This window comes from Astatotilapia calliptera, chromosome 2, assembly GCF_900246225.1.
Source record: "Astatotilapia calliptera chromosome 2, fAstCal1.2, whole genome shotgun sequence".
Lineage (NCBI taxonomy): Eukaryota > Metazoa > Chordata > Actinopteri > Cichliformes > Cichlidae > Astatotilapia > Astatotilapia calliptera.
The window spans coordinates 36,393,871-36,407,666 of NC_039303.1; the positions used below are offsets into that span (position 1 = coordinate 36,393,871).

Sequence of the window (13,796 nt, forward strand, 5' to 3'; positions counted from 1 at the left end):
TTTGGATATTTATTTCCCTAAAAACCAAAGTAAAAGGCCAGTAAAGGGTCTAATTGTGAACTTAATCCATCTATGTGCGCGTCCTGAATTTAACTCACACCAGTCATGTCGCTGACGTTCTTAGGTTCAACCAAATGCTGACCTCAACTGTCATTCCAATGTTCCAAAATAGATGGAGCTATAATTTAAAGAACCCAACTGGAAACTAAACCACATTCCTGGGTATAAAAAAAAGAAAAAAGAAAGAAAGATATTACACTGGTGTTGTATCATCCTGCCATAAATGCTGACCTTTCATAAAAAAGAAAAAAGCTACAGAACTAATATTGGCCAGTAAGATGTGCTGAGTACAGAAAAAAAAAAACCTTGCATTTATCCAGCAGCGGGGGTCTGACTCTAGCCAGACTCAGTGCAGTAAACATGCAAGTACAGGGCTTCCTTTGAGCTCAAGCACCCGACTTTTCAGCTGGTCTAGTTCCATTTCAGATAGGGTTTCCCCCCCTCTCTTCTCTGGTGCTATGAAAAGGTTCTACACAGTGGGGACCTTTGAGTAAGTGTTTGTTGATTCAAAATGGAAAGAAACACCCCAAAGAAAAATTCACCACAGAAATGTCTCTTGCAAATGGAAAATTCCAGGGTTACCCCAAGTCTTTCAACTTGATTTCCACACAGGGTAAAGGCATCATGTAAACATGGCTTAGAATATAAAGTTAGCGAGTCTTTCATAGCCATTCTATCATTCCATAAAAACGCAGTTATTACTTGTAGAGCTTCACCAACAAGCAAAATGCCCCTAAAAGACAGAATACAGAGAACCTCAGCTACCCTATTAATAATGCATTCTTGGATCCATTCTGGTACTATTTTGTTTTCAAGCTCCTTCCCCCCCTTAAGCCAATCCTTCTTCCCAAAGTAAGAGCCATATAAATCCAAGCTCTCAGTCTCTATTACAGTAGAGTGATGGCTGCTTTCCAGACAAGCAACCTCTGGACACCCCTGTTCTTTGGTCCAAACTGCTGAACCATGGTCTAAGCTATGGGGGAAATGTTAAACATATCGATGCTGTGAAGGACAGATTTTGGCCAAGAGGGTCAGCTCCTATACAACTGATTCACAGGACAGAAGCAAAAGGGACATAAATACCATGCAACTTATTTTAATACATTTTGTCTCCTCCCAAATGAATCCACAGTATATGCAATACATTATTCTTACATTCAAAGAAAAACAAATCCAAATAAAATGGAACTGTGATATAGAAGTTACATTTAGTGGCTTGATTTATCGTACAATTGTAAGGGAGATGATTTATTGTAATACCATCTCTGAAGGAGCAGTGGGCACAATTAACTTCCAGGATGTACAACATTTGTGTCCTACATCCCTCTGGTGATCCATCATGGTATACATTTTGCTACTTTGAAGTATTTTGGGGGTTTTTTTTGGCCCTGCTTGATACAGCACAAATACCTTAAAAATAAATACTAAGGATTATTATCCAAGAAGTACCACATTACCAGGTACAACCATTTCAGTCAGAGTTGTCTTTTCTTATCTTCCATTACTATGAAATGATACATCCCAAAAGAGCTATCATTATTTGTCTTGTACCCAAAACGATTTTCCTCATGGACATGTCATGCTAATGACAAGTTCCATGCTAATGTGTAAAATAAATCAGCTTGAAATCCGAGACTCACTAGATGATCACCAGCCCAGGCAGAGCATCAGCCATTTCCAGTCCCTGACCAGTGAGTCAGTGAATCTATATAAACAACTTTTTGTGTATTTGTTAGGATGCTGCTGCCTAATGTTGTAAAGGCTTAACCGGTCAATTATAACTGGTGTGTGCACCTTAGTTCAGCTGTCCCCAACCCACGGACCAAAGACCAGTACCTGTCCGTGAGTTGTTCGGTACTGGTCCTCGAGAGTGAAATTTATGGTTTTCAGGGTATTTCATCTTTATCGTTATTTTGTTATGATTTTATTGTTAACTCTGTTTCTCTGGGTCTTTTCCCGTGTGTTATGAATAAATCATCTTTTTTGGTAGCGGTACTGGTTTTATTTTGTTGTATTTAACCGCAACACCTTAAAATATCCAACAAAATATTGTTGGACATAAACCGGTCCGTGGCGCAAAAAAAGTTGGGGACCGCTACCTTAGTTCACAAAGCTAATGCCGAGGTCCACAAACCAAAGGTTGGCCAATTAGTTCTTATAAGCAACACATATAACATATAAAAGTTAGGAACAATATAAATTTAACTTGAGTTACGTTGTCTGTTATTAATCACCGTTCCATATCTGCCATGTTTAAATCTCTTGGAATTTATCTTTCAGTGCATAATCTTTTGACCAGACCTTTGTTAATCCTACTGCTTTCTTCCTGTTACGGCCCGGCTCTGCTAGGCGGCAGCGGACGTAACATAAACGAGCCCAGAGACCAAGGAGTTAGATAGCAAGACAAACATAAGGTTTATTAACACAACTGAAATCCGTTAGTGAAACAACTCACTAGGCAGCAGAGAAACTTTAAGCAAACACCACGATTAATAACACCAGTAGAGCACTGCTCTACTAAACGTCTCGCAGGAGGCAACACAAAACACAGGCAGAAGGCAAAAGGCAAAAGGGAGGGACTCTCTGTACAGTCTGTTCAAATCAACAAGTCCCTCGACGAATGAAGACTCCTCAGCCTTTTATACTATCAGTTAACTGCAGTCAGCTGTGTCACTTGTCCGTCGTACTCCAGGCTCCTGCGGCAGCCAATGGTGTGCGTAGTCTGACAGGCTCGGATCCGCATGAAGTTGGGGCGGGCATATGTCCGGGCCAGCCAATCCCCCGTGAGTCCTGGAGCACTGTAGCTTCCATGGAGGAAGGCGGGGCCACCTGAGGCCAGCGGCCGTAACACCCCTCCCCTTAAAATACCAACTATGTTGGGCTGAAGCCAACGTTACAGAGCATAAACAACGACAAAAGACAAAAGCAGTAAAACGTGTTTACAAACGGGACCTGAGGCCAGCGGCCGTAACACTTCCCCCTTTATGCAGGCCATGTCAGTTCAAATAGTATTGGTTTGAAGGGTCTGAACTGATTCGGCACAAGTGAAAGTGTGTTTACATTTAAGAGCGAGCCATTGTGAAATATGGGTGCACATGAACATTATTTGAGTGACAGGATCCAATCTCTTTGTTAAATTTTGGCTTAGCCTACCAAAACTCCCATGGGATTGCAAATTACACAGAATTTTTGAACCACTGCAGAAGACGTAAGTGTTCAGTATAGGTTTTTTGAGAGAAGTCATGAAAATGTAGAAAAGTTGTACAGCATCTCCCTGGTGAACAGAATAATCCAGCTTCTTCAAACCACTACTCTCTTGTCTTCTGCTCAAAGGGACTGTCAGCTGGGTTTAAATCAGCAGCACTGCAGCCACAATCCCATCTCACAAACTTTAAATGTAGAATAAGTCTGATGGCTCACTTCATCTTTCATGTAGCTCCTGAACTTGCTGTTGCAAAGTCCTTACCTCCAATTTCAAGGTTCTCTGCGTGGCTGCTTATCTTGAAAGTGATTAGTAATGAAGAGCTCTGTCGGTGATAGCATTGGAGCCCCCGAGTTGGTTGCCTTCAGGCTGCCAAGCTCTCTTAGCTACTCAATACCAGATGGCAGGTTGAACTGCGGCTGCTGCCAACATTGCTGATCCTCACAGGAAACTTCCACAAGCTAATATACATTTCTTTAACCTGAACAGATTTTTAGCTTCACTTTAGCACTTCTGTTGTAATTCAGAGGCTGAACACTTAGACTAAGTTAAGTAGGATTCCTGGAGGGCACATACAAGTGAGCATTAGACACAGGAATTAGCAACATTCATTACACTACAGTAGGCTGCTACAGAGATTTAGGACCAGCAGTGAGGCGAACAATCAAGCCACCACACCAACAGCCTTAAACATCAGACTAACAGATGGTGCAGGAGTGATAGCACCGAATGAAAGGAAATAACTTGACAAAAGTAGCCAACCACCTTGTAAAAGGTGATATACATCATTTTCCTATTGGGAGCTTTGTAATGTGTTTCTAATGAATGGCTCTTGTTGTTTCAAGACAGAAAGTTAAGGATGAAACACTGTTATCCACAAATAAGGTTTATGGAAAACTTCTATGCATTTCTGCACTCTAAAACTTACCAATTAGTTTTAGTTATCAGTTGTCACAAGTAGCAGTATAACCCCAGGAAACAACAGCTGTTTAGAAAAACACCTAGGGTTAGTTAGGTCTCTCTAGATCATCCATATTTTTCACTCTTTAGATAAATGCAACAACGCCATCTACTAGTATTGGTAAATGGGAATCTTTGGGGGAGGAAAAAGTAGGCGCTTTTATAGATCTGTAAGCCAAACACATGACTACGTTTAGGGAGAGAAGGATTTAAACAGCTAGTGCAGCTGCATTTCTTGTAGTGTACTAAGGGAACATCAGGACATCCTTTAAGAGAAAACCCTTGAAATTCTGGCTGAAAATGAAACCAGTTGTTTCACTTTGACATGAGCATATCAAGGTCAAAATTCTGCACACACTTTTTTTGGCCATAATGACAAAACACACACTACCATAATCTCACTGGTCAAAATCTAATAGCAGCCCCTGGCAAAATTTGAACAGTACAAATCTTAAAAACTTACTGATAATTCTGTGAGGTAAAATGGTAACATTTCTCTCTATATATAAAAAGCCAGAATTCTAAACTATAAAGTTGCCAGCTTTACTTTTATTTATTCGATTTTTGACTGGATGCACACTACAGTGATACAGAGTACATGAAGTAGATAATACTGGATCCCAGTGAGGTTTTTCACCCAGTTCTACAAAATCCATAGATTCTTACCAATGAGTTAAAATGTTTTAGCCATATTAATAATGCCAGTACAAGCAGCACTACCCAGACTAGCTAGATTTGCCCAACAGACACCACCAAACACTTTACCAAAGCTTCTGAAGTGGAACTCACACTTTTTGAGTGCACAGCTCTCCTCATCAGTAATATGAAGAGCTTCCTACCTGTCTGTCAGTGCAACTCGGAGCAGTCAGGTGACAGAAGTCCAATGGGCCGGCTGAGTCAGGAAATGACTCTCTGAGATTATCGCATGAGTGGATGAAACTGAAGCCAATTGCTTTTCCATTTTAAACTGATATGCTCGTGATTGCCACAAACACTTCTTTCTGTGACACAAAGATTAATAAACTAGCAGGTCTCCAGTCAGCTGGCTTACTTTTCCAGGCCCAGCACACCTTAAATATAACAACAGAGTTTCTTAATAGTCCTGTGTAGTTATTATGGTATTTATCTTAGTTTCCCTTTTTTCACTTATAAGGCATGCGATTTGACTTTGAATTGCTAAGGCACAGAGAGAGCATCCTATGTGATGTCTACGTTTTAACTTACTAAACACAGAGCAATTTATGACGAGACCAAGTAAATTCCTGCTTAGTCAGGCTGTCACTGAAGTCGTTTTATTCACTATATCAAACATTTCCCAATCGTATAAGTCATATTTTTTCTTTTTCCCCGTCTTTTGTCACATTTTTCTCTCCGTCAGCCAGCACTGCTATAAGAGCTCCACTTAGAAACTGCAAATTGTCATGCAGCAACCAATTAAAATTTAAGAGTTTCCAAAGTTGCTAAATCTCCTGGCATTATACAGCAGTCCACTTTGTATTCAGTCTTAATTTGTTCTGCAGCACTATCATCCAATGCCAAAGAGAGCTGAAATATTTAAGCTGCTTCTCAAGCACTCTATGTACAACCTATAAATCCGGTCTCTCTGACAGATCTAGGGAGCAAAGTGCCTCCCCTCCCTCACGCCATTAAAGGCAATCTAAAGATGCTCTGCCAGTTGATCAGAGAGGACTAAAGCAGTGTGGAGGTAAATGGCTGTCACAAGGCCTGATGGACCTATTCTCTCCCAGTGGTCATAGGGAGGTACTCGACCTCCATTCACTCAATTTGATTCAAGGCATGTTTGTGCCTCTGGAAGGGGAGGAAATAGGAGAAGGGAACCGATCCTGTCTGTCTGTGCAAGATAAAAGAGAGTATAACGGAAAAATGAAACCCTCTAATTCACTGGACAAGAGCACTAGCCTCTGCCCCCCCTGAATCATTTGTTTTATTAGACTTATGTTTTTTTTCATCACTGCATAGTGACATAAAATAACCACACAAAAAAACCACCCCAAAACATTTAAAAGATGTTTAAATAAAGGATTTCAGATTGATGGTTGCTCTTCACAGGTGTGCCAACTTTGCTTTACTCCTGCATATACAGTGGGCAACAGGAAACCGCTTTGTTTAGTCACTACGCTCACTGCATTCGGAAATACGGCAAATTAATGACACGAGACTAATCTTTGAGACAAGTCATTGCTCAAGAAAATTAAGATTAGAACACTCAACAACAACAACAACAACAAAGCTGTGGGACATCTGTGGCAAATTTACCCTGACTATAAACAGAGGGCTGGCAGAATAACGCAGAGTAAGCAGGTTAATGTGAGAGTTCAAACAACATCGCTGCTTAATTAGATCCTGTGAGCCCAGAGAAAATGTCCCATTTCAAACAGAGCTTATGTGTCGCGGGGATTCCGGGAATAAATGACACGGAAATCCTAATTGTTGGACGTCGCAGCAAAGAAACCAAACAACTTGCTTACCCTGCGAGATAGGCCCATCCAGTATAATGTCTCACCAGGCTCGGTGATGCTGCCCAAACACAACAGAAACCGGACTGAATGGCATGTGAAAATATGCGATATTCAACAGCAGTGATCCGGCGTCAGCGTGGATTCAACCCATTCTGAAAACTTCCATCAATAAAAAAGCATATCTGGTTAGTCCAGATTAGAGCTACGACTCCGTTACAGGGATAACTGTAACATCCGCACGGGGAAATACTGCAGGTCATTTCTCATTATAAAGCTCACCCGTTGTACATCAAATGCTCAGACACGCGAAAAAAACAACGCTGCCACAGTGGAGACGGGCAGCACGGCTCTTCTATTGTGGTTTCAAAAGCTGGTACACGCCCGACAATTAGAGACTAAACACAGCTAGGAAATCTCCAAGCCTGCTTTTATAACTTCCATCAAATAACGCAGATGAGCGACAAAATGTGGCAAAACGTGCGCTAACTGCCGTGCGCCAATACACTGTACTGTAGCCTGCAGCAGAATAAGTAGATGGGGAGAAATAAATAACATCTCTGCTGTTAATATAACCGGGAGTAGAATAAAACTTGACGCGTGTATACCTGTGTACTGCAAGAGAAACATTGTCCACAGAAGGCGGTGTGCGGTTCCCGTCGGTCCTGTGCTGTAGGACGAAGTGTATGAAGTGGAGGAAAAATCCTTGAATGGAGACGGGGCTTGTTCCTCAGTCAGTCCGCTCCGCTCGGCAGACTGGACTGCAATGAGAGCAGCTAGTCGAAGCGGGACCTTTTAGCTACGGCAGGCGAGCCCGCCCTCACGACGCGCCCGGCTGGTGACTGAAGGGGAACACTACAGTTCGCCTCCGACACACGCAGCGTGCAGGCGAACTGTTCAGGTTGAGAGCGTGTCCGTGGGAGCTAGCGTCTCTGGCAAAACTCCCGCTATTCACCGTGCTATAAAGCCGAGCCCGAGCTATGATGGGCTGTCAAGAGATGATGATGTTTTCACGGAGAGCTGAAGCCGAACTACCCCCCCTACGGCAAGTCACTCAAAGCGAACAAGAGAAATCACTAACACGCACCGGCTGCTGAGCTGAATGCCAGATAGACAAGATGCACATTTCCAACTTTGCATTTAAAAATCTCCTAAAGGTTCACCCAAGCAATGCATGCGCATGAAAGCCAGGTAATCTGTCCCAAACTTTTGACAGCTGTGCTTTGAAGAAGGTGTCATTCTGCAGCTTGCCGGTTGGAGGAGGAGAAGCATAGAGATTACCGTTCCAGGGCCATACTTAGCACGCAGACTGGGTGAGAAGCATCTCTTCCATTGCTGAAGCTGCAGATAATCTCTATGATTTAAAATAAATACATTAAGAGAGCACTCGTCCAACTAGTAAGTGATTATGCTCTTATTAAAAATGTGCAGGTTTCCACTTGCTACTATAATCTCTGTAAGAGATTTTCAGCAAATCTGTGATCGTGAGTAATTACACATATATAGTTTCTTTACTTCTACAGCCAGTCAGGTTTCTAAGGTTTCTCTGCGTCTCCATGATGGTTTCAGGAAAAAAGTGCATTTCACTGAAATGCTTCTGAAGATATGAAAAATAGTCTACATCTCTTTAATAAAGTAAAAAATGTCTCCACCTGTGTGTGTGCTTGTGTGTGTTTGTGAACAACCCCACTGAGGACTAGACTTTATTTAAAATTTCTACATTTCCTGGCTTTTATATAGCCCTGAATATCTCTGGATAAATACAGACCCCTTTTAGAACCAATTTGTTATTACATAATTTATATATCATGCAAAGAGCTGTAAATATCCAACATGCACACCTGAAGTCCCCATTTACAAAATTATTATTATTATTATCATCATTATTATTATGGGCTGATAGGGGGACAGCCTATTATTACGCCTATGTATCATCATAACAGACTACAAATGTTTACAGATGTTCACTAAATACAAATCTGTAATAATTAACCAATTAGTCTAAAAGTAGGCTTTGTTAGCCACACAATCTGTGCTGCTAGCTACTGTTAATTTTACTGCACAATTTAAGACCACTTAAATTGATAATCTGATTGGCTCAAAAGTGCATGTGCGTGTTATTTTCTACTCAGTATTTAACTGCCATTTTATATGATCAAACAGCCACATGAATGCCCATTCTATGAAGTTTAGTTTTTAACATCAAAAAAGATGTTGTCTCTATTCACCATCTATTTGTTTGTCACTTTGCTTCTTTGTCTGGGCCTCTGAACTGTCACAATAATCATCCTTCTACCCTTCCAATATGAGCAATATAAGGCTGCCGAACAGCTGATTAGTTCACTTAAGTCTTATGTTTGGAGTATTATGGGCTCAGTGGCAGTAGCAGTCTGTTGGTCATCTACCTGCAGAGATCACCTGTTGTCAGATGGGGGCAGTGTTAAAAATATGCGCTACAACCGTTCTGCAGGTGCTGTTATTGGTCCATCGTCAGCCAGCTGCCGAGAAAAGTGAAGTTCTAACATACAAAGAGCTGAAGCTGCAGTCACTGTCTGTATGTTTCATACTGTAATTTTTCATCTTTGATGCGTTTGTTTGTTTTTTTCAAAAGCTGTCTCTGGCTTCCCTTTCAGTTGGGTTGCTTATTTATAAGGGGACATTTTCAACCAAATAGACACAACTGCGCTAACACAAATTTGATTTGATTCCTGCATTTTGTCATTGCTTGCAAGACAGGCAAGTGATGACAACATAGAGCCATCTGAATGGAGTTAAAACAACAGCTATGTGTGATCTGGAAGTCTACTAGATCTTTCAATTTTAACCCAATTTTGACTTGTGGGATACTGAAGTCTTTTAAACATCTAAGTAACAGAAAATTGCTGGATGGAGACATTCAGCTGATGCATTTCAAGGGACCCAAGTAAATGCAGTGTCCATTTAAAAATCACTTTGGATGAGCAGTTTTCAAATTTTGACTTGAAGAGGTTTTCTTTTAACTGCGTCAAATGACTTCAGTCACTCATTTTGCATGGATTAGCAGTTCTCTGGAAAGCTGCAAATGCACAGACAAATGTCTGTGTGGGTTTCAGTTCTTTGCCTTTTCCCCCAAGTGTTCATCAGATGTACTTCAGAGTTGCTGGGTGACCTTTCAGGATGTGAACTTCACTGTCGTTCGTATGAGCAGTTCCCCCAACGTAGCTAAAACTTCATGCTTTCATGCTACGCTTTCACAGCTTTCCGTGCATGTGAGAAATTTAGGAAAGATCATTAAAGTGCAGAAATAAACTACCAACAAATTCTCAGCCTCTGGGAAAAACTGCCATGATATTTGGGCAGAATTATTAAAAGTTAAGTGAACGCAAGCCTCTAACACAAGGTACATTTCAATGTGATTGTTAAACAGCTGCCTCAGATAGCATTAGCTGTGCTCCTCAGGTTCACTTAATGTGTTTTGTGTTTATTAGTAGCGACGTGTTTATTGAGATTATCCTTTTAGCTGTCCTCATTTTTTTTAACAATAGCAGACAACATATGTGCCTGCTGGCTTTCACACCCACCAAATGCCGATGATCTGGCATGATCTGGGTTGCACTAGTTGTTAAAAATGACTGAAACTTCTGCGACTGTAAACACTGTTTTGGTTTGATCAACACACAGTAATAAGATTAATTACCCAAGCAAAACAGCAGAGCAAACACTATTATGCTTCCATAATTAGCCACAAGCTGTGTACAGAGACATGAAAAACATCCATGAGAATGTTTCTGAAATGTATGACTGCAGTGGTCACTTGATCCTCTTATCCCTGATCCCAAACACTCCCCCTTGAGACAACAACATTACCTGCCCACTGTTTATGCTAGTAAGAATAAATAAATAAATGCAAGATTAAAACAGTGTATACACAACATTGTCATTCGTCGATCAAGGCTGGGGTACAGCCATGCTGCATGCGGAGCACCTAATCTAATCAAAATCTGCTTGAAATTTGATTAAGGTGAGGTACTACAACATCGTCCTTGTGCCATTCTTGTGGCAGGTCCCCACGTCTGCGACTGTTTCGATGCCAGTGCAGTGCAGGTCCTTCTGTACAGGACCATAACCACAGACTTTTTTGGCCAGTATTTAGTCCTGATATGTCCCCTACTGAGCACGCTTGGGACACGATGTTCATCAGAGGCAATCAGAACCAATGACCATTGCACAGCTGCAGGCTGCAATCATCCCAGAATGGAGACCATCTCCTTTTTCTGACTAGTACATTTGATTCAGCCTCTAATGGTTAACACCTGAGGTTTACTGTTCGTTTAAGGTGAAATCAACAGTGTGTTCATTTTGGAAAATTTCAAAAACTGTAACCATTTTTCCTGCCAACATTCATGTTGTAGCTGTTGTTTTAAGTACCAGTCACTTCAGCTAACGTGAAACTTACAATTAGAAAGATAATATCAGCTTTTGTTGAGAATGTTTTACTGAGCTGTCAAATCAGCTGCTAACAATAAGTCAGTACTGAGTAACAGCTTTTCTACTTTAGTTTATACCAAAGTGATCAAGATATCACACTGGTAATGCACTGGTAATATACAGCCTCAAAATGACCATAAAGCTATTGCATTAAATGCTTTCATTATAATAACTTCATATACATATAGTACTACTAATCCCTTGAGCAGGTCTGCTGATTAACATGCTTCAATTCTAATTTAAAGCCATTTTGTTGTTGTACGTGCAGCATGTGGTTTAAAATTGTCTTGGTGAAATATTCAAGGTCTTCCCTGCATGTATGATGCACTCAAGCATCGACATTGCCATTCCAGATGTTCAAGCTGCCAATATTAAAGGCTGCATTGTTACATTTCTCCAGATTCTGGTCTTCTGATGATATATTATGTACTTTAAATAATGAGATAGTCATCACAATTTTACACTGATGAACATTATTCAGAAAGTGCTGCATCATTTGTAGACGCAGTTTTCTGCAGATTGGTGAACCTCTGTCCATCTTTACTCCTGAGAAAATCTGCCTCTCTAAGATGCTCCTTTCATACCCAATCATGTTGCTGACTAGTTGCCAATAAATCTAATTAGTTAATTCCTCCAGCTATTTCGTTTTAGTACCAATTACTTGTCTAGCCTTCTGTTGCTCACTAACTTTTTGAGACATGCTGCTATCAAACGAGAATTCATGAACACATAACTCCAATTTTAGCCAAATTACATTGGCTCCCTGTTAAATATCGTATAGATTTTAAAATTCTTTTGTTCACTTTTAATATTTTGAATAATTTAGCGCCCAGTTATCTTTCTGATTTACTCCATCCATACAATCCCAACAGAGCACTTAGATCGTCCAACCACAGGCTCCTAGCACAACCTAGGACTCGAATGAAGTCGAGAGGCGACCGGGCCTTTGCATCCGTGGCACCCAGACTCTGGAATAACCTCCCCGTTCATATTCGCACTGCTGAGTCTATCCAGTCTTTTAAATCACGTCTTAAAACTTATTTTTTTACTTTGGCTTTTGTTTCTGTCTAGTTGGCTGTTTTAGCTTGTTGCGTTGTTACCTATTGTTTGTTGTCCTCTTTTATTGTTTGTTTTAACTGTCTCATGTTTTTATTGACTGTGAAGCACTATGGTCAACACTGTTGTTTTAATATGTGCTATATAAATAAATTTTGATTTGATTTGATCAAACATCTATTTTTCGTGAAATAATAAGATGTGTCATTTTTAAAATCTGATATGTTTTCTATGTTCTTTTCTCAATGTGGGTGTATGAGCTTGGAAAATCATTGCAATCATACTATACTGTCAGGAAACTCAGCTGACATTCCCATCAGATGTTTCATACATGTCATGATTTATTTAATTAGTCTGTTTATGCTGAAGGTTCCTTACACCAAGTTTCCCACCTCTATCAAGAGCAAAACCTTCTTTGTGATATCTGATTGGTTTTTTAATGTTTCAGTTGAGTTTTATTTGAAAATAAATAAAAAAACACTATAACCTGCAGAACAAAAAGGAGAAGCGTATTGCAGGACTGTTGCATTGCGTAGGTTTCGAATTGAAAGGCTGTATTCAGACATGCACATACACACAAAGATGCATGCATATACACAAGCCAAAATTGAGGTTGTATAGTTCAGGTCAATAAAAGCTAGATACGTTTAGGAAATAGCCACTGTGTCAAATGATTTTCCCTTCTGCCCTACCAATACCTGGGTTTCCACTGCCATCGCACAATCATTTCTAAGGTAAATAAAAGTATTTACCAAAGGCCAGAGTTCCATCACCCTTTTCCAAAACACAAAATTGCCCTCAATTTTCCATCCACTGTGAAGTCAGAAGAACACTATTCCACAAACAAGGTATTGGGCTCATTCAAGTACAGTTACGACAGTACGCACTACTACTCTGTCTTTCTTCTAGCATCAGTAAATATTGTCAGTGACTCTTTTAACAGCTTTAATGATTTCGCCTTTGACAAACAGCAGTGTTTTATCAGTATACAGTTATTTCCTGCCAATAAAATCCACAAATTCACCTGCTGCTGGATGTTGGTTAGGATATACCTCAAATGAGCCAAGTAGAATTCATTTCAAGTATGAGAAACACCTAAACTGTCACACCACATGACAGATACGCTCTGCAGGTACGGTTTACCAAGAATATAAACTGCAGGCAGCACAAAAACAACTTCTTACTGATTTCCTATTGTATGCAGAGTTATAGTCTCAGTGTTCTATCATTTTGTAGATAGAAACTCCACTTTTTCAAAATAAAACATATCCATCTTTTTCGTTTCACTTACCCGATTCATAGCCAGAGTGGGGTTAGAGCCTGTCCAGCTGTCGCTGGGTGACAGGCGGGTTACACAGGTCGCCTGTCTATCGCAGATCCAGTAAAGGTAAAGCTAGGCTGCTGACCCAGTACCCTGGTATGAATTACGCCGGCTATGTAACAATGGAAAGACTTCAGAACCATGTCATAATATGTAATAACAAAACATGTCTTTCTTGAGCATTTGGATTACAGCCTAGCCTTTGGAAAATATTGGATGGGTATGCTTCCAGCTTCAGATGCCAAAGTAGGTT

General features: G+C 40.5%; 1 protein-coding gene across 5 annotated transcripts in view; it reads right to left on the minus strand.

The window, feature by feature from the left end:
• Positions 1-13,796, minus strand: part of enox2 (ecto-NOX disulfide-thiol exchanger 2) — a 185,929-nt gene that overhangs the window by 120,122 nt on the left and 52,011 nt on the right. Inside the window, exon 1 of one of the 5 annotated variants that reach the window (XM_026146457.1) lies at positions 7,308-7,880. The exons of the other annotated variants lie outside the window; for them this stretch is intronic. Coding sequence (XP_026002242.1) covers positions 7,308-7,329 — 22 coding nt within the window. The 5' untranslated portion in view covers positions 7,330-7,880. Of the gene's footprint in view, positions 1-7,307; positions 7,881-13,796 lie in introns of those variants that run through there. 5 annotated transcript variants of the gene reach the window in all.